We start from the raw sequence: 21,893 nt of genomic DNA, 5'->3' as shown, positions 1-21,893 counted from the left end.
TACCGGGATCCCAATGCGAGGAGGAGGAGAGGGAGAGGGAGAGGGAGAGGAGGAGGGAGGAGGGAGGAGGAGAGGAGGGAGGAGGGAGGAGGGAGGAGGGAGGAGGGAGGAGGGAGGAGGGAGGAGGGATGAGGGAGGAGGGAGGATGCAGGAGGGAGGAGGGAGGGGAGGGGAGGGGAGGGGAGGGGAGGGAGAGAGGGAGAAGCGGGTCAAGGACAAAATGGGCAGGTGGAGGACAGTGTGAAGCCTGCCTCAGAGGACCTCCGAAATTAGAAGATGGCGTCGAAAGGAGGGGAAGGAGGAAAGTGCAGGGAGAACAGGGTGAGGGATGGGATGAGGTAAGCACCGCATGCGTGAGGACAAGACTTGTTGCTGCCTCTTGCTCGGACATGGTTCTTGCTGCTGCGACATGCTCTGCTAGAGGTTGAGGTTCACCGACTACCCGCCATGCGCAACATCATGCGATCGAATGAAGGTCCCGATGGCGATAAGCCAGTTCTTGAGGAGGCAGACATGGCGCCAGCAGGTGTCAGTGATACTTGTGCTGTGACGATGATGATTGAGACTTGTTTCATCAGGCCGAGACAGTGATCAAGCCTCCAGGTCTCATGCGTTTCTTTCTGTACTCTTGCATGTAACTTGTTCTTTGATGATGAGCAGCCATCAGAGTGACGTGGATGAGAGGTGAGGGTGTGCCATGCGCTCTCATCTCGTCTGAGTCTGTCTGCCATGCTGCAGCGATCTTGATCCCATCGACCTCGACGGCGCCCTCGACGCTGCGGGCTTCGGGAGTTTCCAGCTCAAGGCCATGCAGGCGCTCATCCTGTCCCAGGTGACCCTTCAGGCCCTCCGCTCTCATCTCACTCAGCATGCAGATGGTTGTCGGCATGGAAACAGCGCTTTGGTGGCAGCTCCCGCCCCTGCTGGAGCATCAGTGGGAGCTCTCGGCCGAGGAGCTCACGACGGGACAGATGGCATGTATCACTTTCTTCTCTGCCGGCTCCTTGCTAGCAGGACACGCGGCAGATTTTTACGGGAGATTTGTCAGCCTCCTCTTCCTCGACTCCGCCTACATGATCATGATGCTGCTCTCCTCCATCGCACCAACGGCCGTCTTCCTCCTTGCCTTCCGCTGCTCCTGCTCGCTGCTGGCGGGAGGCAGGCTGTCCTGCGCTCTCCCACTGGCCATGGAGATCTGCCCGCCGCGCTGGCGCTTCGGCTCCGCCCTCATCGTCGCATGCGTGGGCGCAAACATAGGGTCTCTGTACTTGATAGGAGCTCGGTCCGTGCTGGACGCGGTGCTGGGCGAGTCCTACTCGGCGACTCTCGAGTGGCGTCTCCTGCTCCTGTCGTGCGCAGTGGTGGAGCTGCCGGTCTGGTTCCTCATGCGGAACCAGCTTTGCGAGTCGCTGAGCTTCTTGTACGAGGAGGGGATGCGGGGCCTCTGCCTCAACGTCCTCGACTACATGGCGGAGGAGAACGGGCAGGAGGTGAGGTTCACGGGGGCGGTGTCGCTGGTGGGGGGACGGGATGAAGCGGAGGCGCAGAGAAGGAGGGAGAGGCGGGGGCTAGCCAAGTGCTCCATCACTTGGGTTGCGTGCGCTGTCTGCTCGGGAATTGTGGCGGCTGAGTTGATGGAGGACGAGAGTGTGGTCCTGAACATGGCCGGGAGCGAGAAGGGGAAAGTGAAGATCCTGCAACTCGCTCTCCTCCACGTCAGCTCGGCGCTCTTCACCTTGACTGTAAGATGTCACAACTCTCAGTTTGACACGCCCTGCTCACGAATCTGCAGCTGTGGGACCAAGTCAACCACTTCGACCTCGTCCACTTCGTCTGCATTGTTCCTGCGATTGTATCCTCCTGTCTTCGTCTTCCTCCCCTACCTCTGCTCTCTCCCCCCTCGTCCTCTAACCTTGAGCTGCGCGTTCTCATGGTATCGTTGGCAGGTACTTGGAGCCTGCTTCATGCTCATCCCTCCCTTCCACGGCCTCGTCTCGCTCCTCTTTGGAGCTCTCCTCTTCTTCCTCATCATGGCTCTCCACAGCCTCTCCCTCGCTCTCTTCTCCACCTTTCTTCCGTCGAAGTCCCGATGCTCGTCCTTCGGAGGGGGACTCTGTGTGACTAGCTTCCTTCACCTGCTCACCCTCAAGCTTTCTTCTACATGTGAGGAAGGTTTCTGCTCCCTGTTACCTGCTGACGTCACCACAGTCACCAAGTCGCTTCTCCGCCCGCTAGTTCCTATCTTGCTCCTTCTGACATTGACAGCCCATGCCCTGCTGCGGGATGAGAGCGATGCGGGTGAGCAGGGAAGGAGGGACGATGTGCGAGGCCCTGAGCACTTTGAAGCAGACGACAAAATGTTTGTCAAGAGTGATGAGGGGGCAAGGGAGGAAGGGACTTCTGTGGTTTAGGTTGGTGGTGAATCGGATGTACATAAACATGTCACTCGTCAACATTCTCCTTCGTTCATCACTCCATCGGTGTTCCTCGTCCCTCCCACATGCTCAGGGTCAGCCTCCACTCGTCTGATAACTTCTTCCAGCACCTCGTTCACCCCCTCATCTTCCGGCCGCACCTTCCCTTGAGCAGAGCCCTTTCCTCCCTTGAAGAGGCTCACCACGTCGATTCCCATGCTCTCGATCACTTGCTGAGCCGCTAGCGCAGTCGCCGCCTTCTTCTTCCCAGACACTCCACAACCGCACACCTTGCCTTCTATCACCGCCTCCACCGTGAAGATTCTTGCATGCGCCGGGCCAGCCTCGACGACCTTGTACTCCAACTTGAGTCGGTTCTTGGAGCAATGGGCATGAAGCAGTTTCGTCGACTGAGTCACATCCAGTTGCTTCCCCTCCGTCGCTGGCTGAGAGCTCCGTCTCTTCTCCTCAGGGATCCAGTCCCCCTCCCCATCCACTTCCTCCTCCCCTTCTTCATGTCGCTTGCGCTTGTTGCTTCGCTCCCCATCCATGCCTGGAGGAGGCTGCAAGTTTGACCATCCTTCCAGCTCAAGCTTGCCAAGAGCCTCGCGGGCCGCCAACCCTTGCGCTCCCTTCTTCTTCGGGGCGGTTCCTCTACCCATCACCACTCCTTCAATCACCACGTCTGCATGGAATGTCTTGCTATGCGGAGGTCCTTCTTCCCGCATGCTGAACTCCATCATCTTGTGCAGGCGGCTGCATGCATGCTGGAGATGCAGCACAGGGTTGACCATCATCGCGCTCCTGGCACCACTCGCTCCCTCTTGCTCCCCCTGCTCCGTTCCCTGCTCCAAGCTTCCAGTTTCTCCTCCATGAGCTGCTGGTTACAGGTCACCGGCATACTCTATCAAGAGAGGGACTCACTTGCAGTGCTGCTTGGCTTCACTACGTCCTCAAGCAGACCCTTGGACCTCAAATTCTCCTCCTCCTGAACGATTCTCAGCAAGCAGGAAGGGAGGAGGGAGATGGATCCATCTGGTGCTCACCTGTGGGAACAGCGTGCAGATCGCCTGTGCTGCTGCTCCTTGCTTCGCAAGCTTCTTCGTCATCCCCTCTGCCTTGCCCTGCACGACCGTCTGCCCGTTGCTGTCTACCACAATCACCGTGACGGAGCATGTGAGTGAGCTGTCCTTCTCCTCCCCGTCAGGCCTGATCATCGTGTCAGGTGCGAGAAGGCGAGCATTATCAAGCCCTACTTTGTCGGGATGATCGGACTATCGTACTGTACGGTACAGCTGTTCTTCTGTCCGTATTCATTCAGCAGTTTGATGCATGCTAGGTAGTGTTATGGGTGAGACAAGATCAGGGGAAAGGTCAAAACCCTCACCAGGCCCGTCGCCTTCGAAGTTGTCCAGCAAACCCTTGGACGGCTTTACCCGCTGCCATCTCTTTCCTTCCGCTCCAAAATTCGACACAAACTGCCCACTCCCTCCTCCACGGAAGTTGCTCTTTCCCCTGAATCCCCGCTGGTACCCCGACCAGTTCGAAAGCTGACTGTTAAGCTGCTGCACCTCGCTGTTCACGTTCATCCCATAACCGCTCCCTTGACGCATCTGCGTCAGAACAGTCTCGTAGATAGCTCGATGCTGCAAATCCCCCTGTAGCGTCCTTTCCCTGCCCTGCCCTGCCCAAGCGCCCTGCGGAATCAGTGAAATTGGCTGTGCTGGCCATGGCTGCGGCTGCTCCATCCACTCCCTTGCATTTGGTAGCTGAGCACTAGGAAACTCAACTGGCTGTCTTATGCCCTGCATGCTGGAGTACAGCCCTTCGAACTCCTGGCTGCGATGGGCCACAGGGTACACCTGATAGGGCAAGTTGTTGTCCGGGGGAATTGCGGGCTGCCTAAGGAAATTCTGCAGCTCTTGCATCGCCAACTCCGTCATTCTCTCCTGCAAACAAGATGTCAGCATTGCGTTCCTCTCCTCCTCTCGTCCCTTGACACTGCAAGACCTGCTGCTGCTGTGGTGTTGTCATCCAAGTAGCAGCTGCCTGCTGCTGATGCAGATGCAGGTGCTGTCCTGGATCCCGGAACTGCATGTTCTGCTGCATCATGGCAGAGTTCCCTTGCGGGTTGCTTGCTAGAGGGACATACTGCGGTGACTGCAACAAGCTCTGCAAGTCTGCCTGCAAGTTGGGGAAGTTCGACATGTGCCAAAGGAAACCTGAAACCAATGGTCAGAAGGTGTACAGAGCTCGAGAGAGTTTGAAGACTACGAGCAACATGCGCGTGCTCAGGCCTATCCTTTGTACACCATGAGAATTGTTGTGAAGTCAGTGAGTCAAAGCTAGGCTAAGAAGCTCATGTAAGAATCTCGAACCAAATGTCCCTTTCTCTAGACCATCCCTATTAGGTCGTATCGACACATGCATACAAAACAGATAGAAGCTCAACATCAGCACAACAGATAGAAGCTCAACATCAGCAACCACAAAGCACACTGGATGGCCAATCGAGCCATCCTGTGAGCTTCCCTCATGTAAGAGGTGCACATGATTGGATTCGACACTCTCGGAACGTCCTGTGTTGGATTGTTTTCATGGTCCAATTTTATCGACCACTTCCTTTTTCCAGCACAGGATGTTTGTCGTTCAGCAACGAGCTCTTCACAGGAGCATACCGGTATTCAATGAGGTATTTCGTTCGTCCTTTCCGCCTCTTCAGCTCGCCTCCTCCTTACGATCCTTGCAAGGTGTTTCCAGAGAAGGTCATACTCCATGGCGCATCACATGCCACATGAATACAGGCTTGAGCCACGTGTCAGGAGGTGCTCCTGTAGAGTTTCCTCATCCCCTGCATGCCATCTTCTTGAGTAGATCCGAGCTTTCTTCTCTTCATCGGTCATCATGTCAGGCGTCGTCCACTTCCCTCTGCCATCCTTGTGGGTTCCGGGCCCGCCGCGCCCCGGAGCCTTCAACTTCGAACTCAGCTTCGAACTTCGAACTAATAACTTGACTGAGTCAACCTCGCCGTCTCCAAGAACTTATCCGAGTTCTTACATGTATGCTTTCCCGTGGGGGGGTTGTTCTGCTTTCTAGGTAGATTTGGGGGTGGCGTGTTTGAGAATCTGAAATAGGGTTCGAATTCAGCTTTATAATTCTCATTTTGTTTTCCAATAAGATATTTTAGACTGTATTGTGTAATGGTTGAGTATAAACAGAGAAGTAGGGCTACACCCCACAAGTTACAGTCAGATCGTGGGGTAGTCTACCAACTTAGTTGTAAAGCCTTCTTGTGGTACAAATTTATAAACAAGTTTGAAACTCCCCCTACACGCCATGAGCCTCCCCTTGCACGGGGCACGTCGCACCGCTCTGTACTGCCCTAACGATGGCTCGCAAACAGCAAGCCCGCGGCAGCGTGTGCAGATGTCAGATGTTCACCGAACATACTCATGGGAAATTCCTGAGGTGTAGAGATGATGATCCTTGAGGAGTGCTTGGTAGAGCTCGTGAATCTCACGAAAAATCGTTTGGTAAGCGAAGAGCATGAATAATACAAGTGAAAACACCATCACAGGGTTACATTGCAATCGAAACCAAAGCGTAAAATACCCTAAGCTATCTGTGATGCATGACAGGGAAACTGAGTTGGAGTAAATGGATGGAGGTTACACACAAGACGACAGGGAATCATCATCAGATGGTGACTGGATTGTTCAAAAGCTGTACGGTCACCTGTGAGCTCAAGAACACATATCTGCACGACTATGTCTGATAGTCTCGCAAGAAGATGCCAATAAATAATGCACGGTGCATTTTAGCAGTGAGCTGCTCGACTGCTTGAAACAACCATGATCCGCAGTGCTGTCGAATGATGTCGGACAAGCAAGTCCCGTGGTTCGTGAAGGATTCTTCATCTGATTTTCAAGGACGTGTTTGAACGATGAAACATTTTGCAAATCACCAAGGCCTAGGTCATTTCATCACATGATGCATCATGTGAATATTACTGGTGTGAACTTGCATCGGATTTTGTTCATCAATGAGCCGCTGCCAAGCAGATGATCTCAACGCAAACATGAGCACTTTTGAAGATGCCAATATTCCAGGCCGTAGAGCATGTATGATGTGGCCACATGTCACATGCTTCTTGGTTCACATAGATACACCTTCGCAAGGCAAAAGATGGAACGTGTTCTTGATTACAAGGAGGTCGGTTGTGCTTTTACCCTGATTGAAACTCTTCTAATAAAGATGTGATACCCTGGATGTGGAATTCTATTTATTGATTCACAGCGTTTGTGATCCTTTTACAATCACCGAGTGCTTGTTCTGTTGAACAAGGCACTCCTCTGTAGTGCCACATGCGACAAGAACTCTACAACTGCACGGCAGCATTGCGAACCGTCAAAACAAGGCAGGATTGATTCGAAGAACATCTCATTTATTTTTATTGATGCTCAAATTTATCTGCACATTGTTTCATTTCTGACTAGGTTTCTGAAGCGTTGTGGAAACATCATGACTGAGGAAGAAATCCAAGTGCAGAAAAATCATCCTACGTCATGAAACATGGAAATGCAATGGTCAATGCACTTGATCATGGATATAGTGATTCATGATCAACAACAATTCTCTACAGTAATCTATGCGAGCAGGTGAAGTCATCCTTTTTGCAAACGTCTCTTCATGCACCGTTGAACGGTTGAGTGCGTGTGAGCCTGTCCTCTGTAGAAAAGTGAAGTGCATGAATCCTGACCGTAAGACTAGAAGAATTGAAAGTGAGCGATGACATGAGAACATATTGTTAGACAGAAAAGTCGCTCAAGGTACAGTTGAATACAAATTTCTCACAAATCATGCATTTGAGCGCAACGTGCAACGCACTGCAATTTGAAAGAAGGGTCAATCAGTTTTGATTCTGTTCAATGGTGTATCCATTATTAGTTCCTTACCTGTTCATAAAAATGTCATCATGTCTTCGAAGCATATTTGCAAGTACACTCGCGGATTGTATGAACCAAGGGCACATATTACATTACACGCTGGATGATTCAAACCTTGGCCCAACCTGCAGAGTTGAGAAAGAAGCTCGATCATCTCTTACAGATGTGATATGAGATCTTCATCTCATTCCTATCTCAGTTGGGTTGGATTCGAAGTCTCTCAATATCAAGGTTCATCCTCGCGAGTCAGGAAGGCACCATTTCATCGCCTCTTGCTCGTCCAGGGAGAGGGGGCTTGGGGAATGAGAAAAGGGGGCTACCCCCCACCCCCTATTACACAGTTTCAAATTCTTTCAAAGGTGGGTGGTTGAGGGTGCTCCATGCCTACCCCACCCCCCAACAACAGTCAAATGGAGGGGTTCTCGGAAGTCGAAGTTCCGACCAGTTTGGCCCTCATTTTGTACCATGTAAGAGCTGCAATTTTAAGTTGGTACCACAGATACTCCTAAAATGCGTACTTTTACATTGGTTTGGCGTGGTGAGGTGTCCACGCCACCAAATTCAAATCACCCTACCCCTCTTTGGCCCTGCACAGCAACGATTTTCATGAGAGCGACTACCCTCCCACATGACTTCTCAAAGGAGGGTACTCCCAATTGGCATGGAATGAAGGGACCCCTCAGGTCCTTCGAAAAAAAAAAATATTGCCAATTTTTCCTATGAGCGCCCGGCCGGAAAAGCAACGCTATGCTCCTCCCTCAGCCCCGCAAACTCGTGAGTCGCCTCCTCCTACTGAGGTAATCCCTCCCCCTCCGATGGTCTCGTCGCTTGAGTCAGCCAAGGGGAGCATACATCCGATGTTTGAGCATTTTGAGCAGGTCCCTTGTTTCGTGCATGCGTTGACGCTGAAGAAGAATCGTGTATGGTCCCGGGCCGTCGCCGGAGTCGCCGGACTCGGCCCGGCCCGGCGTTGGCACGGCAGTGGCGTGGCACTCAGTCACTGTGACGGCAGTCACCCGTCAGGCACCGTGACTGCGGCCAGCCTGGCAGTGAGTGGGCCGCCCGGACCGCCGCGCCCGGCCGCGCCGCCTGGCGCGGCGGGGCCACGACGGTCCCCAGACAGGGCCCGGGCCGGCCCGGCGGAAATGCTTGAACCGTGGCCCGACCGTGAACCAGCCTGGCAGGCAGCTCAGGCTGGATCCTTCAGCCCCCGCTCGGTGGCAAGGCCTCTCCGAGGCCGCCGGCTGGCCAGGCCTGCGGCCGCTTCCGAAGCCAGTTCCGGGCGGCTGCCCCGGGCTGGCATCATCACAGAGTCCGACCGGCATCGGCGCCCCGCGGCCCTGCCCACAACGGCCGAGTCCTGCAAAGTTAACTCAGCCTGAAGTGAAGGTCTCTGGCCCGGCAGGATGCGGTTTCAAGTTTGGTTCTCCCGGCGGGCCTGCCACTGCCCGGCCCGCGGTAACTCACTGAGTCACGGTCGGCCCGTACTCGGCGTACCGTACTGGCCGACGGTCGGCCGGGCCACTGGCCACATTGGGCCGCCGCGCTCGGCGGCCGCGCCGCCGTAACGGTAGCCCGGCTCTCAACTCAGGCTTGCCACTGTCCAAGGTACGCCGGACCGTACCGGCCCCGGGGTCACTAGTACGGCACCGTTACTACCGGCCGTACGTAGGTCCGATGTGTAGTCGGCGAGCCGTATTTCGGTCCTACCAGCCTATGGGAGAGTCCATAGACCACGGAGACATGGAAGTTAACGCGACTACCTTCCGAGTTCTGGTCATTTCTACTCGGCGTCAGTGGGGGGCCGAGACCTGAAAAGAGCAGAGAAACTTGAAAGTTCCTACCCTCCTACTACTCGCTATGATGATCAACCTTACTAGCATGCTGTAATATCCTCTGCCGGGGGCCCCCCCGGAGGCTCCACTACCCCTGTGCCCTAGGTGAATCGCTCGGAATTGGCCCGTGCAGACTCTCCGGACCCAGGGGTGGGTCCCGTACAAATGACCAGAGGCGTCCGTGTAGCATCGGTGAGGGCTTTTACAGCGAAGTGCTGGGGTGGTCTTGGTGGTCCATGAGATCCAATGTTCAATGTCACCGGTAGGCTCAGGGGGTATACAAGGGAGAAAGAAGGGGTGGCGAAAAGATCACAACATGGAGAAGGGAGGGGGTGGGGTGGGTGGAGTAGGATCCGGACGTATAAAGAAGCCTCCGTAGGCTCGCATCCGAGACCAAGACTGCGAGCTCGTGAACGCCATGAGAGCAGAGGAAGAGGCTAGCAAGACAAAGAAGCAGGACAAGGATGGAGGATGCAGAGGGTGTAGAGGATTAGGACAATGAGGAAGGCAAAAGACATTTACAAGAATCAAATGGAATGTGCATGCTACGAGCAAGAAGCTGGCAGCTTCAAGAGTCTCATGAGATCCTGTAGCTCCAGAAACGACGTGACTTTCTTTTCAATGACAAGGTTGCTGATACATGTCTCACAGATGTTGAAAACATTGATCCCGTTGCTCCTGGTGGCCCATGCTGTTGCAAGCCCAAGCATCTTGAGTCATCAAGCGCGACGTGCTGGATCGCCTTGGAATTACAATCAATGTGATTCCTCGGAAGGCCCCATGAAGTGGGGTGGAGTATGCTCAACTGGCAAGCAGCAGACTCCTGTCGACCTTTGCGGAGCCAAGGCGTTCGATGGTACTGCTCCATCTATCAAGTTTGACTCAGCCAATTGGGACAAACCGAATAAGTTTAACATCAAGAACACTGGCCATGCCCTCCAGCTCGACGTTACGAGCAACGCTCCTGTCCTCAACGCGGGCAACTTGGCATTCAGAGTCGGAAGGTCGACCACAGATGGAGATTCTACCTGGAAGCTTGCTCAGATGCATTTCCACTGGGGTCGTTCCGCAACTGAAGGAAGTGAGCACTACATCCAAGGAGTTCAGTATCCCCTTGAAGCTCACTTTGTTCACTTCAACTCCAAATACCCCACTATCTCTGATGCCGTCAGCAGCGGCAACTCGGACGCTCTTCTTGTGGTGGGCCAAATGTACACTCTTGGCAGCTCCGAGTCTGCTGCTCTTACCACCATCGGCAATGAGGCTTCCCGGGCTACGACCGATGGCGTTGCGATGAACGGAGACGTCAACTTCGCTCAGCTCGTCAATGACAAGGCAAGCTTCTACTCTTACGCTGGCGGTTTGACCACTCCTGGATGCAATGAAGTTGTCACCTGGATCGTGATGGACTCGCCCATTACCATCACCAGGGCAACCATGGACAAGCTGTGGGCTGTCACTATCCCTGGATCCACTGAGAAGTTTGCGGTTTACGGAAACTATCGTCCCCTTCAGCCCATTGGAGACAGGACCATCTACACGACTGGATCATCCTCCCCATGCGCTACCCATGGTGTCAAGGAGCCGGACTTCCAATGCAGCACTGATTCGGAAGCTCAGAAGAACCTCACCATCGTCTCTGCCGTGCTGGGAAGCTTGTTGGGCGTCTCTTTGCTCGCTCTCCTTGTCTTGGGCTACAAGGTTTGCATGGCCCCTAAGCCTGCCTCCACTGCCGCGCCGAACATCTCTTTGAATGCTGATGACAACGAGCTCAAGTCAAAGACGGCTCCTATGCAGTCCGCCAATCCGATGTTCATGGCCATGCCCATGCAGAACATCAGCTACGTTCCCACCAACAACACCTTCTCTCTTGGATAAGCACTTGTGCTTTTTCTGTAATCACCAAAGTAAAGATCCTCTGGAAAACTGAAGTTGTGAATTTCGATGCATCACTTCTTCTCTTCACAGCCCCTCTCCACCATCCCTCACCTTGTTCTCTTTGACTAGCAAGTTTTCGATCCGCCGGCGTCTCGGATCCTCTCAGCTGAGTAACTTTACACAGCAACGCATGTTCGACTGAGTTGTGGGTCTCCTCGCGGTGCTTTGGGAGGCAACCTGACACTCCGGGACAGGACTAGCTTGCAGCTCAACTGGGAGGGATCCAGGAGTCTCTGTTTGAATCTACTGTTCTCCTCGGAGCACAAGCTCATGTATCCTCGAAAGTAAGGCTTTGAGATATGAGGCCGCCTCTCTGGCTGGGTCCGTCTGAGATCTCTCCTGCTCTATCTATGCCGAACATGAGTCTGCCGGCTGATTGACCGGCGGCGCCTCCATCGATAGCACCCCGGCCGTCAAGCGAAATTGTGATAAATAATGTTTTTTTTCACTACTGATCAAAACAATCAGAAAGAGTAAAACGACAAGTCTATTAATATGCAGTGATAATTCGGCAAAGATGGAACAAGCTTGACCGGTTTGTACAACTTGACAATGCACAGTGGATGACTTCAGCCATTCATCGTTCTCAACACATCCATGCCATCAATGCCGAGCATACGCAACAATCGACGATATACCCTGAACAAAAGTCCAGAGGCCAAAGGCTGCAACAAGCGTGTAAACGATGATATGAATGAAAGGTTGATATCCTGGCAACACGTCAAAGTTACAAGGCCTGGCTGGAAAAACACCGTCAGCGTGGAAACGCTCCAGTTTCTGGTCTTTCTGAACAAAGATTTGATGCAGCCAATCATCTAAACTTTCCTGGTCTTGGGGGATATCTGAGACAGGGATCAAATCTGCGTTCACGTGAACCTTCCACTCTATCTTTCGTTTCAGAAATGCGTCAACCAACGAGGGCCTGGTGTTTCCATAATCTCCGTAGCGCTTGTCGTATGCGATAGTAAGGTCCAAAATCGAATCGATCTCTTCTTTTAAAATTTGGATGGACATAGACGGCCCTTTCACGCGAGGTATTAACAAATGCTTCAATGGCTGGAGGTTTCTACTGATTGCAAACTCCTGGGACTTCTTGAGTTTTGAGTTGTCAATCCTTGTTCCTTCAGGGAATATCACTAACCAGAACGAACGTTTCCTGGAGCTGCCGACAATTTCCAGGAGCTTCTGTCGTATGCGGGACATGTCCTTGATCCAGTTTCTTTCCAGGAAAACAAAGTTCAAGAAGTAAGCAGCCAGGCCGAAGATCGGAACAAAGATGAGTTCCTTCTTGGCGAAAAACCTGAGATTTCCCGTCTTGCCATACTTTGATGCAACAAAGAATATCACAAGCACGTCAACGGCGGATACGTGGTTGCATAGGATCAACTTGTTTCCTGGGTACCGGACCATGAGCTCGGCAAGGTTTCCCGTTACGATGGTCTTGAACTTGCAGACACGCTCTGCGTACTCGATGATCGAGTTCCAACTCACACCGGCCAGGCAGTCCAAAAACACCTCGTGCATCCATGGAGCAAACGGCTTCAGGAACAGCAATGAAAGGATAGGAACGATGTTTCCAGCAGAAAATGTTGACAACCAAATCCAAAGCGCAAAAGTGAGGCCGAGGAGCAAAATGAGCGAGTCGTGTGCACAAAGAACAAGTCTGTGCAAAATGCTTGGCATGATTAGGATCAACCTGCCCTCAATATCTTGTAATCAACAGATACACGCATTCTCCATGAACACGATTATGAGCCGAGAGTGAGAGAGTTCGCAAAGTCGACTGTGCCTTCTTCCAGGACAAAGATGCTCTTGTCTCTCCTGATCGACGGGACTAGCTGCTACTTCTCAGGTTCCTTTGATTCATCTATCACTTCTACGCAAGCTCTCCTCTCGCCACATATACTTCTTCCCTCTCGCCTGCTCCTTCCCTTGTCGCCCTCGCTTTGCATGGCGAGAAGGGGCTGGTTCTTTCTCGAATGTGAGGGTATGAATATTAACGACCCCGCTTGCTAGGGTACCTTTCCCTCAATTTGTCATATGAAATCAGGGGTACTTGGTTTCCAACTTTCATTTGATGGGGTGGGGGTCAAGATTGACCAGAAGCAAGTTGGTCGGGGAGGACTCACAGTGCCGCCGGCCCGGCCGCCGGAGGGCCCGGCCAAAAGATGACTGAAAAGATGAGAGGTGTGTATGGTGGGGGATGAGGTCCAGGAATCGCAGAGCTCATGCAGAGGGGATGTGGAATGGGAGAAGCGCGAGGCGCGTGAAGCGAGGGCAGGGAGGGCACTTGGAGACGGACAGCAGGTGAATTCCACTCCTCATTCGAGACCGACGACCAGGTTTGCTGTCCTGGAGGTAGAGCAGGAGGCGAGGTCTGCGTGCGGAGCGTGAGGGAGGAGGCCTCCAGGAAAGGTTCTGCAGGATGCTAGCTCACTCCAAAGGGCTGGTCCTTTTCGCAGATGGCTGCGACAGAGCGACCGCGAGTTCAACTAGACTGCATGCTCTTGACGTGATTGCGGACAAGGGGGTGAGTGGCTGGCTCTCCATCCGCATTCCCCCCTGCTGCTCGGGGTCTTCGGGCGTCGCTCTTGCGCAGGTCCTGGGAGTGATGCCGTCCAGGCTTGCGGCATGCAAGGGGCGGCTGTCAGAGCTGGATGGTTTCGAAAGCAAGGGAGAGAAGGAAGTGAGTCTCAACGAACGGTACGGGGGGCTAAGGGTGAAGGTCCTTAGCAACCGAGAGGAGGTCCTCGGTTTACAGGACACCCTCCGGCTCGATTGTGAACTCCTGGAGAAGCCTCCTGGTGCGGGGTTGAGCAGCCATAAGCTTGGAGAACAGCTGGTGGACAAGGTGAGAAAGGCGCTGGACGGCTCGGCAGACCTACTCATCCTACACCTGGATGCGCGGGCGATGGACGAGGGCCAGAATGCGGAGCTGCAGACGGCGCAATGCCTGCAGACCCTGGCGGTGGTGGCCAACAACGTGTGGGGAGATGGGAATATCGACATGCTGCAGTGCATGATGCTGGCGCACAGGCAGGATCTGGGCTCTTTCACATTCGGTTCGGACGGCAAGGAGCAGAATGGTCACATCCACTCGCTGCAAGACCAGCTGCGGAGCTTCCTCCGCCCCCCGCAGAGCTCGACGATGCACAACGGCAGGGTGCTGAATGAGGAGGAGGACGGGGTTGAGCAGAGGGTCATTATTTGCACCAACCATCCGGAAGCGACAAGGAGGGACCACGTCAAAGCCTTTGACACCGAGCAGATCTGCAAGCTCGGTATTCGCATCTGGTGCATTCCTGGCACGCGCTTCCGTGACGTCTGGGTGCAGGTGGCAATGGAGGTTTCTTGGCTCAGCATTGGTATACACTCATGTTGTTGTTCACCTTGGCTAAAATTGCTCACAGGTTGTCTGAGACTGCCTTTCTGCTGGGAAAGATGCCGAAATATGGAGCATGAGGGGATTCGAGTCACTTGTTTGCAAGTTGATCGGTCGTTATCCATCAGTAAACCGTCAAAGGAGGCTGGGATTCACATGGATCGTTACCACAGACTAACTGCCTTACGGCCTCCATGCGCTCTTCCTGGCTCTGATGACCGCCAGGCATTCAACGGGGTCACTCTTGCCCGTGTACTCGAGGAGAGTCTGCTCCCTGGAGGAGAAGATCACGCATGTGGCATGTCACGGAGCAAATTTCACGCTACCTGCATCGGAGGAATGGGTTGATCTGCCATTCGGTAGAGACTGTTGATGGCACCGTCGGGTTGCCCTGGGCCCGTTGCTGTCTCACCCACGCCAGCTTGTCCTTGATGGCTTGATTGTTGGGCTCGGCAGTCTGAGCATACATGAGATTCTTCTCTGTGTACTCATGCCCGCACTGCATCGAGCCCATCAGTTCACAAGTCCCAGGGCATCGGTCACTTACATAGACCAGAGTGTCGGGCGGCAGGGATCCGATCTTCTCGACAAGAGCATGGAACATCTGCTGTGGCGTTCCTGCGTTGAAGTTTCCGCAGCCCGCAACGAACATGGTGTCGCCTGTGAAGACACAACGCGGCCCGTCCTTGGGCTCAAGGTAGTAGCAGACGTGGCCTGCAGTGTGGCAGGGGGTGTAGAGCACCTTCACTTCCAGAGAGCCCACCAGCACAGTGTCACCGTCTCCTACCTCGCGCATGACAGCTTGAGCGCGATCGCCCTTGCCGCCCACGACCTCGAGGTTGGGGACTAGTCGCTTCATCTCTTCGTTGCCCCCAGCATGATCCCAATGGGCGTGAGTGGTCAGGATGTGCGTCAGCTCCACGTTCTCCTTCTTCGCCGCCTCGAGGACCACCTTGGGCTCTGCGGGGTCAATGCAGGCAGCCTTCTTGGTAGCCTCGTCGATGACGAGGTAGGCGTAATTGTCTGCCACAGTCAAGCTCAGATGGCGCTCGGGGCAGGAGAGGGAGGGAAGATACCTTCAAGGATCGGAACCGTCACAACCCTCATCTTCAGACTGCTAGAACAGACACCAGGAGGTCCAGCGGTACTAACCAACGCTTGACTTGTCAAGAGGAGCGCGAGGCAGAGGACTTGAAGCAGATGGCGGAGAATTTTGGCTACTGCGCAAAGTAGATTCTCAGTTGACATGCCACAAGCATGTCAAGCATGTCAGATTGAATCCTTTGGATTCTGGATATGTGTCGGCAACGATACAGCTCACTTTGCTTGTATCTTTAGTGAGTGCATGTTTTCTACCCTTCTTCCCTCCTCAACCTTGCTGTCTCCCGCATCCCAGCCGACCCTGCCTTTCATCCTTTCCTCCTGGCCATCGTCATTCCATCGTTTCCTGCACCAATCTCCCTCCTACCTCGATGCATCCATCCATCTACGACCCCCTGACCACCATCACTCCCGCCACCTCTGCTCTCATGGTTGCACCCTTTGCACAGAGACGACCCCCCTCACCCCCAGCGATGTTAATATGGCATTACCCACCCCCTTGCCCACCCGAGCAGACTCTTCACTAACACGCTTTAGATCGCAGGCGTATCCGACTCCCCCCCTTTCCTCCCCCTTTCCTCCCTCCCTCATACGCAAAACCGTGTTGTCCCGGAGTTTTTCTGAGTCACCTGAGGGTCTAAAACTTCAGTCCTCTACGGTGCAGCTGGGCAAATGTCGCAGCTTGGACGGGGATGCCCAGGGATAAGCTGCACAGAGATGAAGCTTCGCACAGATCAACCCCTGGTCAACGATACCCTCAGGGTTCAAGGCAGAGGCCTTTCTCTTACCCTTCTGCTTCATTCTCAGTTCTTTGTCGTACTTTCAGCTCCTTCTCTCAGTGCGAATACATTCTCAGACCCTCACGCTGCTGAACTGAAGCGACTCTCTGTCAACCCTCCATCCATCCCCCCCCCCCCTCCCCCCCACCCCCCCATCACAAATCCGCACAGACCGGGCTCTACTCGACTAGCATCATGAGCGTGTCAAATTCACTACCTTGAATTCCCCACTGTCTAGAAAAAATGAACAAACCCCATAGCTTTAGCTTTCATTCCCAAAACTGCTTCGGGGAAGTTGCTGACTTCTTTGTCAGAATTTCCACGCCTGAATTGAAATCAGAACATCGAAATCAAAATTCTGACTGCATCTGCTATCTCTGAATCGCATCACCGACCTGTTTCAGTGATAAGAAGGGTGTGTTCAAATTGAGCACTTCGCTTGTTGTCAGAGGTGACGATTGTCCAACCATCATCCAGGGTATGGTTCTGCAGGACGAGCAAACGAGTCAGACGAGAGAGAAGAAAGGAAAGGGCGAAGGAAAGGACGGAATTAGCATTGAGTCGACATCGCACACAACCTGATCTGTGCCCTCGTTGATCATAGGTTCAATGGTAAAAATGTGGCCAGGAGCCTGCAAGGTCCTAGTTAAGCATGGCAGGAACCTAGCTAACAACAAAACTCACCATGATCCCCAGGTCGCGCGACGTTCCATGATGGAATACGTTGGGGGTGGTATGAAAAATCTTGCCGACTCCATGGCCGAGAAAGTTCTTGGTCGTCGAGAACCCGTGACTATGAGCACGTAAGGGAGGAAGGGAGGAGCAGGATTGGAGGGAAGCTGTGAAGTACCTGGTGACATAATCGTCGATGACATGGCCTATCTTGTTGTAAGGAACCCCAGGACGACAGATGGCGATTGCCGCCTGCCCACGAGCATGCAAGTCAGACGCAGCAGAGGGAGCAGGGATGGCCAACCTGCCAACTGTCGTACGTGACCTTGAGCAGCTTCTTTGCGCCCTCATCCACCTCCCCCACACAGAACATCTCGCTGTTGTCGCCGTGGTAACCACGAATGTAACAGGAGACATCTATGTTGACGATGTCTCCCTGCACAAACTTCCTGTTCGGGTCCGGTATCCCGTGGCATACTACCTCGTTGAGGGAAGTGCACACGCACCTTGGGAACCCGCGGTAGTTGAGCGGGGAGGGGTACGCCCCCCTCTTGATAGTCTCTTGGTAGACAACTTCGTCTATCTCCGCTGTGCTCACACCCTCCTGAACCGCCTTGCCTGCAGCATCAAGCACCTCCCTCGATATCCTGCACGCACGCATTTACCAGTCAGCCGCTCCCGTCAGCAGTCCTTGTTCATACCTGCCAGCCTCTCGAGCACATTCAATCTCCTCCGGCGTGTTCTGGTAAATGATCCAGGGAAACACCGGGGGGATCCCTTTGGGGGTCCCATCCTCAGCATAGTCCGGCTTCTCTATGTGCTCAGGAATGTGGTACCCCGAGCCTCGTTTCCCCCGCCCAAAGATCTCCGAGAAGAAACCTGAGCACAGGTTCCTCTGGCGCCGAGCAAGCTTGGGGGCCAGCTGTCTAATCCGCATACCAGAGAACTGGATCAAAGTCTTCATGTCCTGTGATCCACCTGCGAAAAGTCTTCAGCTACAGTCAGACAGAGGACTCTGGTGGAAGTAGCTCCGGACATTTATGTCGTTTTCACAACCCCCCCCCCCTCCACCTACTACGAGCCTGTGAAAACTCTTCATCATCGCTTCCTTAGCACCATCTGCATGCTCCTCCCTCCTCCCCCCATCACTCCATGTCACCCTGCCCTCAGCATGGCGCACCCTCCCAGCCCGGGCCAGTCCGGGGCTGATACCCCCACCCTACAAATCATAGGAAAAACCTGTTTCAGGTCGGGTCATCAGACACGAGTACCCCTACCCCTGCAAAATCACAAATTCAATCCGGCCGGGCCGGGCCGGGACTCGTACTAGCGGCCCACCCCCGGGCCAGCCTGTGACGCTTTTACTAAGGGCCGGCCACTGCCGGTGCACGGTTTGTGACGGTGATCAGCGTCGAGTCGATGTTCTGTACGATCTTTTCCCTCTCAGCCTCGCCGTATGGCCTCGGAAGTACGACGTACTAAGTAGTGACAGTCAGTGAACTGGCCGGGCGCGGCCTGATAACTGATACCAGATTTATTGACCTAGCTAGACTTGATAAAAATGATGAAAGCAAATTGACAACGCGGCAAGATAAACTAGACACTGAGAAACTTCATGGAAACCGTTTCGAAAGTACCGCCGTAAAAACAGCTTCACTTGGCGAGGAGATCTCGCCAGAACACGTAGCTCCCGTGGCTTCCTTCCTTGGTGACCTCATACAGCGGCCGGAGGTGAACCTGCACCCGCATGAAAGTCACCTCCTACACCACACCCCTCCTCTCCTCCTCCAGACAACCCCCATCGCTTGCTCCTCCCCTTCCACCCTCTTTCCCCCCTACCCCCCCTCACGTCCTTCCCATCTGCATCTGCATCAGCTCGTGTTCACCTGCACCTCCACGATGTGCGTCTCCACCTCCCCGTTCCGCTCCCACGCGGCGACAGGAACGAAGTGGCAGGTCCGCTCGTCGCTCGTCCAGCCGACCTCGAGGGAGAGCGAGAGGTTGCGGAACCCCGTCGCCTCCTCGAAGTCCTTCGACTCCTCGTCGAAGCGATTCTTCACCTTGGTGATGCGGAACAGCTTCTTCCCTTGGCCCTCTCCTCCTCCCTCCCCTCCCTCCCCGTACAGGTCGTGCTGGGTGAAGAAGCCGACGACCGATCGCTCCAGGAGGCTCATCAGCACCCCCAGCAGCGTCTGCATGTCCTCCACCACAAACGTACATCGCACAAGATCCGTCAGCAGCCCAACGTCCCTGCCATCCAACTCACTCCCTCACTCCCCAACAGCCCGACGCCCCCCCCCACCCCCCTCCAGCAGCCTCCTCCTGATCCTCGACCACCACCACCACCACCTCCTCCTTCTCCCCCTCGTCCTTTTGTCCCCACTCTTCTTCTTCTTGCTTCTGCTCCCCTCTCCCCCATCCCCTCTCCCTCAGCCCTCACCTCCTGTAAGCCCTGATGCACTTCTGGAAGCTCCGCAGCGGCTGCTTCACCGGCCCAGGTACAAACTCAAACTTCTTGACAGGTTCTTCCTCCCCAAAGGTCGCATGAAGCTCAGCTGGGGATGGAACGCTCGTCGGTTGCTCCTTCTCATGCGTCTGAGTCGCCAGGTAGCTCTCCACGATGGAGCTCAGCACCTGCTGGACAGGCTCGTTGATGCTCGCGGCCTGTGCAAACAGCTGGTCGATGTCCGAGGATCGCTGCCGCGCCTTGCCGTTGAGGGAGTACCTCCTGCTCTGGTCGAAGTGCGAGGTCAGAAGCCAGACTATGTTGGTCCACTTGTCCTGGCGCGATAGGGCGCGAGAGTCGTTGGTGATGATGGAGGAGATGCGGCGAGTCAGCACCAGGACGCGACGGAACGCTTCACGATCGTCCTCGCAGCGGCTCGAGTCCACCACAACCTGTACATCTGCGACCTTACCGCGATGAGGAGCGGGCTCACTCGCCACGCTGAGGCTTTCGATGTTGAACCTCTCCCTCACCCGCTTCCATCGCTCGTTGTATCGCTCCACGTCCCGGCTGAGATACTGCGACGCCTCCTTACGCACTCGCACCCACAGAACCAAGAGAATCGGAATCATGGCGAAGTATGAGCAGGCGATCACAAGCATCAGGTCCCCGACATACTTGTTGGCTCCTCCATTGAGGATCGGGTTGACCGCATAAGAAGCTGGACTGCTCCACAGTAGATGAAGATGCCGAAAATTAGATACTCCTGTCGGTAGCGGAGGAGGAGGGAGAGAACCAAACCGCAGATTATACTGATGATGATCCAGAGCAGAAAGCCTGTTTCCACTGACGTTCCCCACGTCCAGCTCGGGTCGTGCAAGGACAGAGCATGCTGCAGGATCTCGACGAGAAGGGCGAGGACAGCCGTGAAGCTGTTCACCATGAACATCCTCTGAGCAAACCGGCGAGCAATTAGAGGAGACTTGTACCGACCGACGTAGGCAATGTAGACAATAAGAATGCCTAGCCCGATCTCATTCAGAGGAGCCATGATGAAGTAGTTTGCCCACAGCAGCCTCGTCCTCCCCCCCCCGTACCACAGGAACGGGTTCGCCATCACGTAAGCCCCAAAGAGGATAAGACCACTACCATAGAGCGCTACGGCAACCTGGAAGAACACCTTTGACATTGCAATCTCACAAGCGTTACTGGAGAACGTGCAGGACAGTGCAGATCCTCGCACGTCTGTGTAGTCATCCAGCCTCCTCGCCAGCTTGTGCGATCGCTCGTCCTCCTTTAGCTTCTCGATCGCAGCCGCCAGTCGCAGTCGCAGGCCCAAAGTCTCTAACTCAGTCCCATTCTCAACCCCAGTAGCTATGCTGAACAGCGTCCACAAGCGATCCACGTCCTCTCTCCTCAGCTTCGCTATGATGTCGAGCGTGTGCAGGTCTGCAGCATTCAGGATGGGAGCTGCCCGCATCAGGCTGTTCTCCTGTAGCCAGTCCAGCAGCTCCACCCCCGTCGGCGTGTTGAAACGAAACCTCCTCCTCCTCCACGAGTCTATGTCCCTACGAACCACGTGCAGGATCCTCTCGGCGCAGTCAGTGAAGGGCTGCTCTGACGACATCTGCGACAGCTTGATCCCCTGCAGCTTCAAGATCATCCCCACCGTCTCCTTCACCGACCTGCTTCTCATCTCCATCAGTTGCGCTTCCTTCACGCCGAAGCTCCGCAGCAGCTGCTCTGCCGTGTCGTTGGTCATCTTGGAAGGACGGTCGGGGAGATTCTTCAGCTCCTCCATCGGAAACCTCACCTCTGCCCCCTCCGAGTCCCTGTCCATGAACACGGGGAGGATCGAGCGAAGAGAGCTGTCCTCCATCCGCGTCCACTCCAACGCGATGATGTACTCGAGAAGCACGTTGTCCACTCTGTCCGCATCCTTCAGCGACATCATCCCTCCCAGCGACCCTCCCCCATCCCCCGTCCACGAGAGCAGGGGAACGAAGACCATGGTGTGCACGACTCCGCGAGCAAACGAGTCCTCCCAGTTCTTCCCGTCTTCCAGGCATTCCACGTCCAAGAACACCTTGGCACATTGAGGAGGCAGGCCCGAGGGCTTCTTGGTGAAGCCGCACCACTGACCTCTCCCTTCGGCGGGGATGGGGAGCCTTGAGGTGGAGACCTCTCGAAGCTGTTTGTAGATCAACTTCACGGCGTCTTTTTCAGTTGCAACTCGGTAGGAGAGGAAGACATGGAAGAGCCGCCCTTTCAAGGAGAAGGGACGCACAGGATTGTACGACCTGCTCGAATTCCCTAGCAGCCTTGAGCTGATAGAGTTCGTGTGCGCAGTCGCTATGAAATCACCAGTTTCACTATGCAT

General features: G+C 54.5%; 8 protein-coding genes across 8 annotated transcripts; 3 read left to right on the top strand and 5 right to left on the bottom strand.

Moving 5' to 3' along the window:
• Positions 1-447: 447 nt before the first annotated feature.
• On the top strand, positions 448-2,411 carry GUITHDRAFT_111073 (hypothetical protein; the record flags this gene model as incomplete). The annotated part of the gene is made up of 8 exons (XM_005829954.1): positions 448-526; positions 579-684; positions 739-832; positions 876-1,742; positions 1,793-1,852; positions 1,947-2,163; positions 2,209-2,298; positions 2,350-2,411. 8 exons carry the CDS (start codon positions 448-450, stop codon positions 2,409-2,411), a joined length of 1,575 nt encoding a protein of 524 aa, XP_005830011.1.
• A 38-nt stretch (positions 2,412-2,449) lies between these two features.
• Positions 2,450-4,622, bottom strand: GUITHDRAFT_111072 (hypothetical protein; the record flags this gene model as incomplete). Its single annotated transcript, XM_005829953.1, has 6 exons — positions 2,450-3,291; positions 3,339-3,402; positions 3,461-3,623; positions 3,671-3,749; positions 3,802-4,363; positions 4,425-4,622. 6 exons carry the CDS (start codon positions 4,620-4,622, stop codon positions 2,450-2,452), a joined length of 1,908 nt encoding a protein of 635 aa, XP_005830010.1.
• A 5,222-nt stretch (positions 4,623-9,844) lies between these two features.
• On the top strand, positions 9,845-11,121 carry GUITHDRAFT_153427 (hypothetical protein; the record flags this gene model as incomplete). The annotated part of the gene is made up of 1 exon (XM_005829952.1): positions 9,845-11,121. A coding segment is annotated over one exon (1,229 nt), but the record flags the coding sequence as incomplete, so codon positions are not given.
• Positions 11,122-11,736: 615 nt separating this feature from the next.
• On the bottom strand, positions 11,737-12,816 carry GUITHDRAFT_140875 (hypothetical protein; the record flags this gene model as incomplete). The annotated part of the gene is made up of 1 exon (XM_005829951.1): positions 11,737-12,816. The coding sequence occupies one exon, from the start codon at positions 12,814-12,816 to the stop codon at positions 11,737-11,739; it is 1,080 nt and encodes a 359-aa protein (XP_005830008.1).
• A 742-nt stretch (positions 12,817-13,558) lies between these two features.
• Positions 13,559-14,595, top strand: GUITHDRAFT_111069 (hypothetical protein; the record flags this gene model as incomplete). The annotated part of the gene is made up of 5 exons (XM_005829950.1): positions 13,559-13,663; positions 13,733-13,852; positions 13,895-14,414; positions 14,468-14,498; positions 14,544-14,595. 5 exons carry the CDS (start codon positions 13,559-13,561, stop codon positions 14,593-14,595), a joined length of 828 nt encoding a protein of 275 aa, XP_005830007.1.
• Positions 14,596-14,698: 103 nt separating this feature from the next.
• Positions 14,699-15,737, bottom strand: GUITHDRAFT_159817 (hypothetical protein; the record flags this gene model as incomplete). Its single annotated transcript, XM_005829949.1, has 4 exons — positions 15,592-15,737; positions 15,063-15,538; positions 14,842-15,014; positions 14,699-14,789 (listed from the first exon to the last, which is right to left on the bottom strand). The coding sequence occupies exons 1-4, from the start codon at positions 15,620-15,622 to the stop codon at positions 14,699-14,701; spliced, it is 771 nt and encodes a 256-aa protein (XP_005830006.1). The 5' UTR covers positions 15,623-15,737.
• A 927-nt stretch (positions 15,738-16,664) lies between these two features.
• On the bottom strand, positions 16,665-18,004 carry GUITHDRAFT_73476 (hypothetical protein; the record flags this gene model as incomplete). The annotated part of the gene is made up of 7 exons (XM_005829948.1): positions 16,665-16,720; positions 16,791-16,881; positions 16,974-17,027; positions 17,080-17,188; positions 17,246-17,319; positions 17,372-17,714; positions 17,769-18,004. The coding sequence occupies 7 exons, from the start codon at positions 18,002-18,004 to the stop codon at positions 16,665-16,667; spliced, it is 963 nt and encodes a 320-aa protein (XP_005830005.1).
• A 716-nt stretch (positions 18,005-18,720) lies between these two features.
• On the bottom strand, positions 18,721-21,893 carry GUITHDRAFT_140871 (hypothetical protein; the record flags this gene model as incomplete). Its single annotated transcript, XM_005829947.1, has 4 exons — positions 18,721-18,804; positions 18,954-19,317; positions 19,508-20,239; positions 20,365-21,893. 4 exons carry the CDS (start codon positions 21,891-21,893, stop codon positions 18,721-18,723), a joined length of 2,709 nt encoding a protein of 902 aa, XP_005830004.1.

This window comes from Guillardia theta (assembly GCF_000315625.1).
Source record: "Guillardia theta CCMP2712 unplaced genomic scaffold GUITHscaffold_49, whole genome shotgun sequence".
NCBI classification, from domain to species: Eukaryota; class Cryptophyceae; order Pyrenomonadales; family Geminigeraceae; genus Guillardia; species Guillardia theta.
Note: the sequence above shows the minus strand (reverse complement) of the source record. Positions and strands in the feature narration are given on the sequence as shown.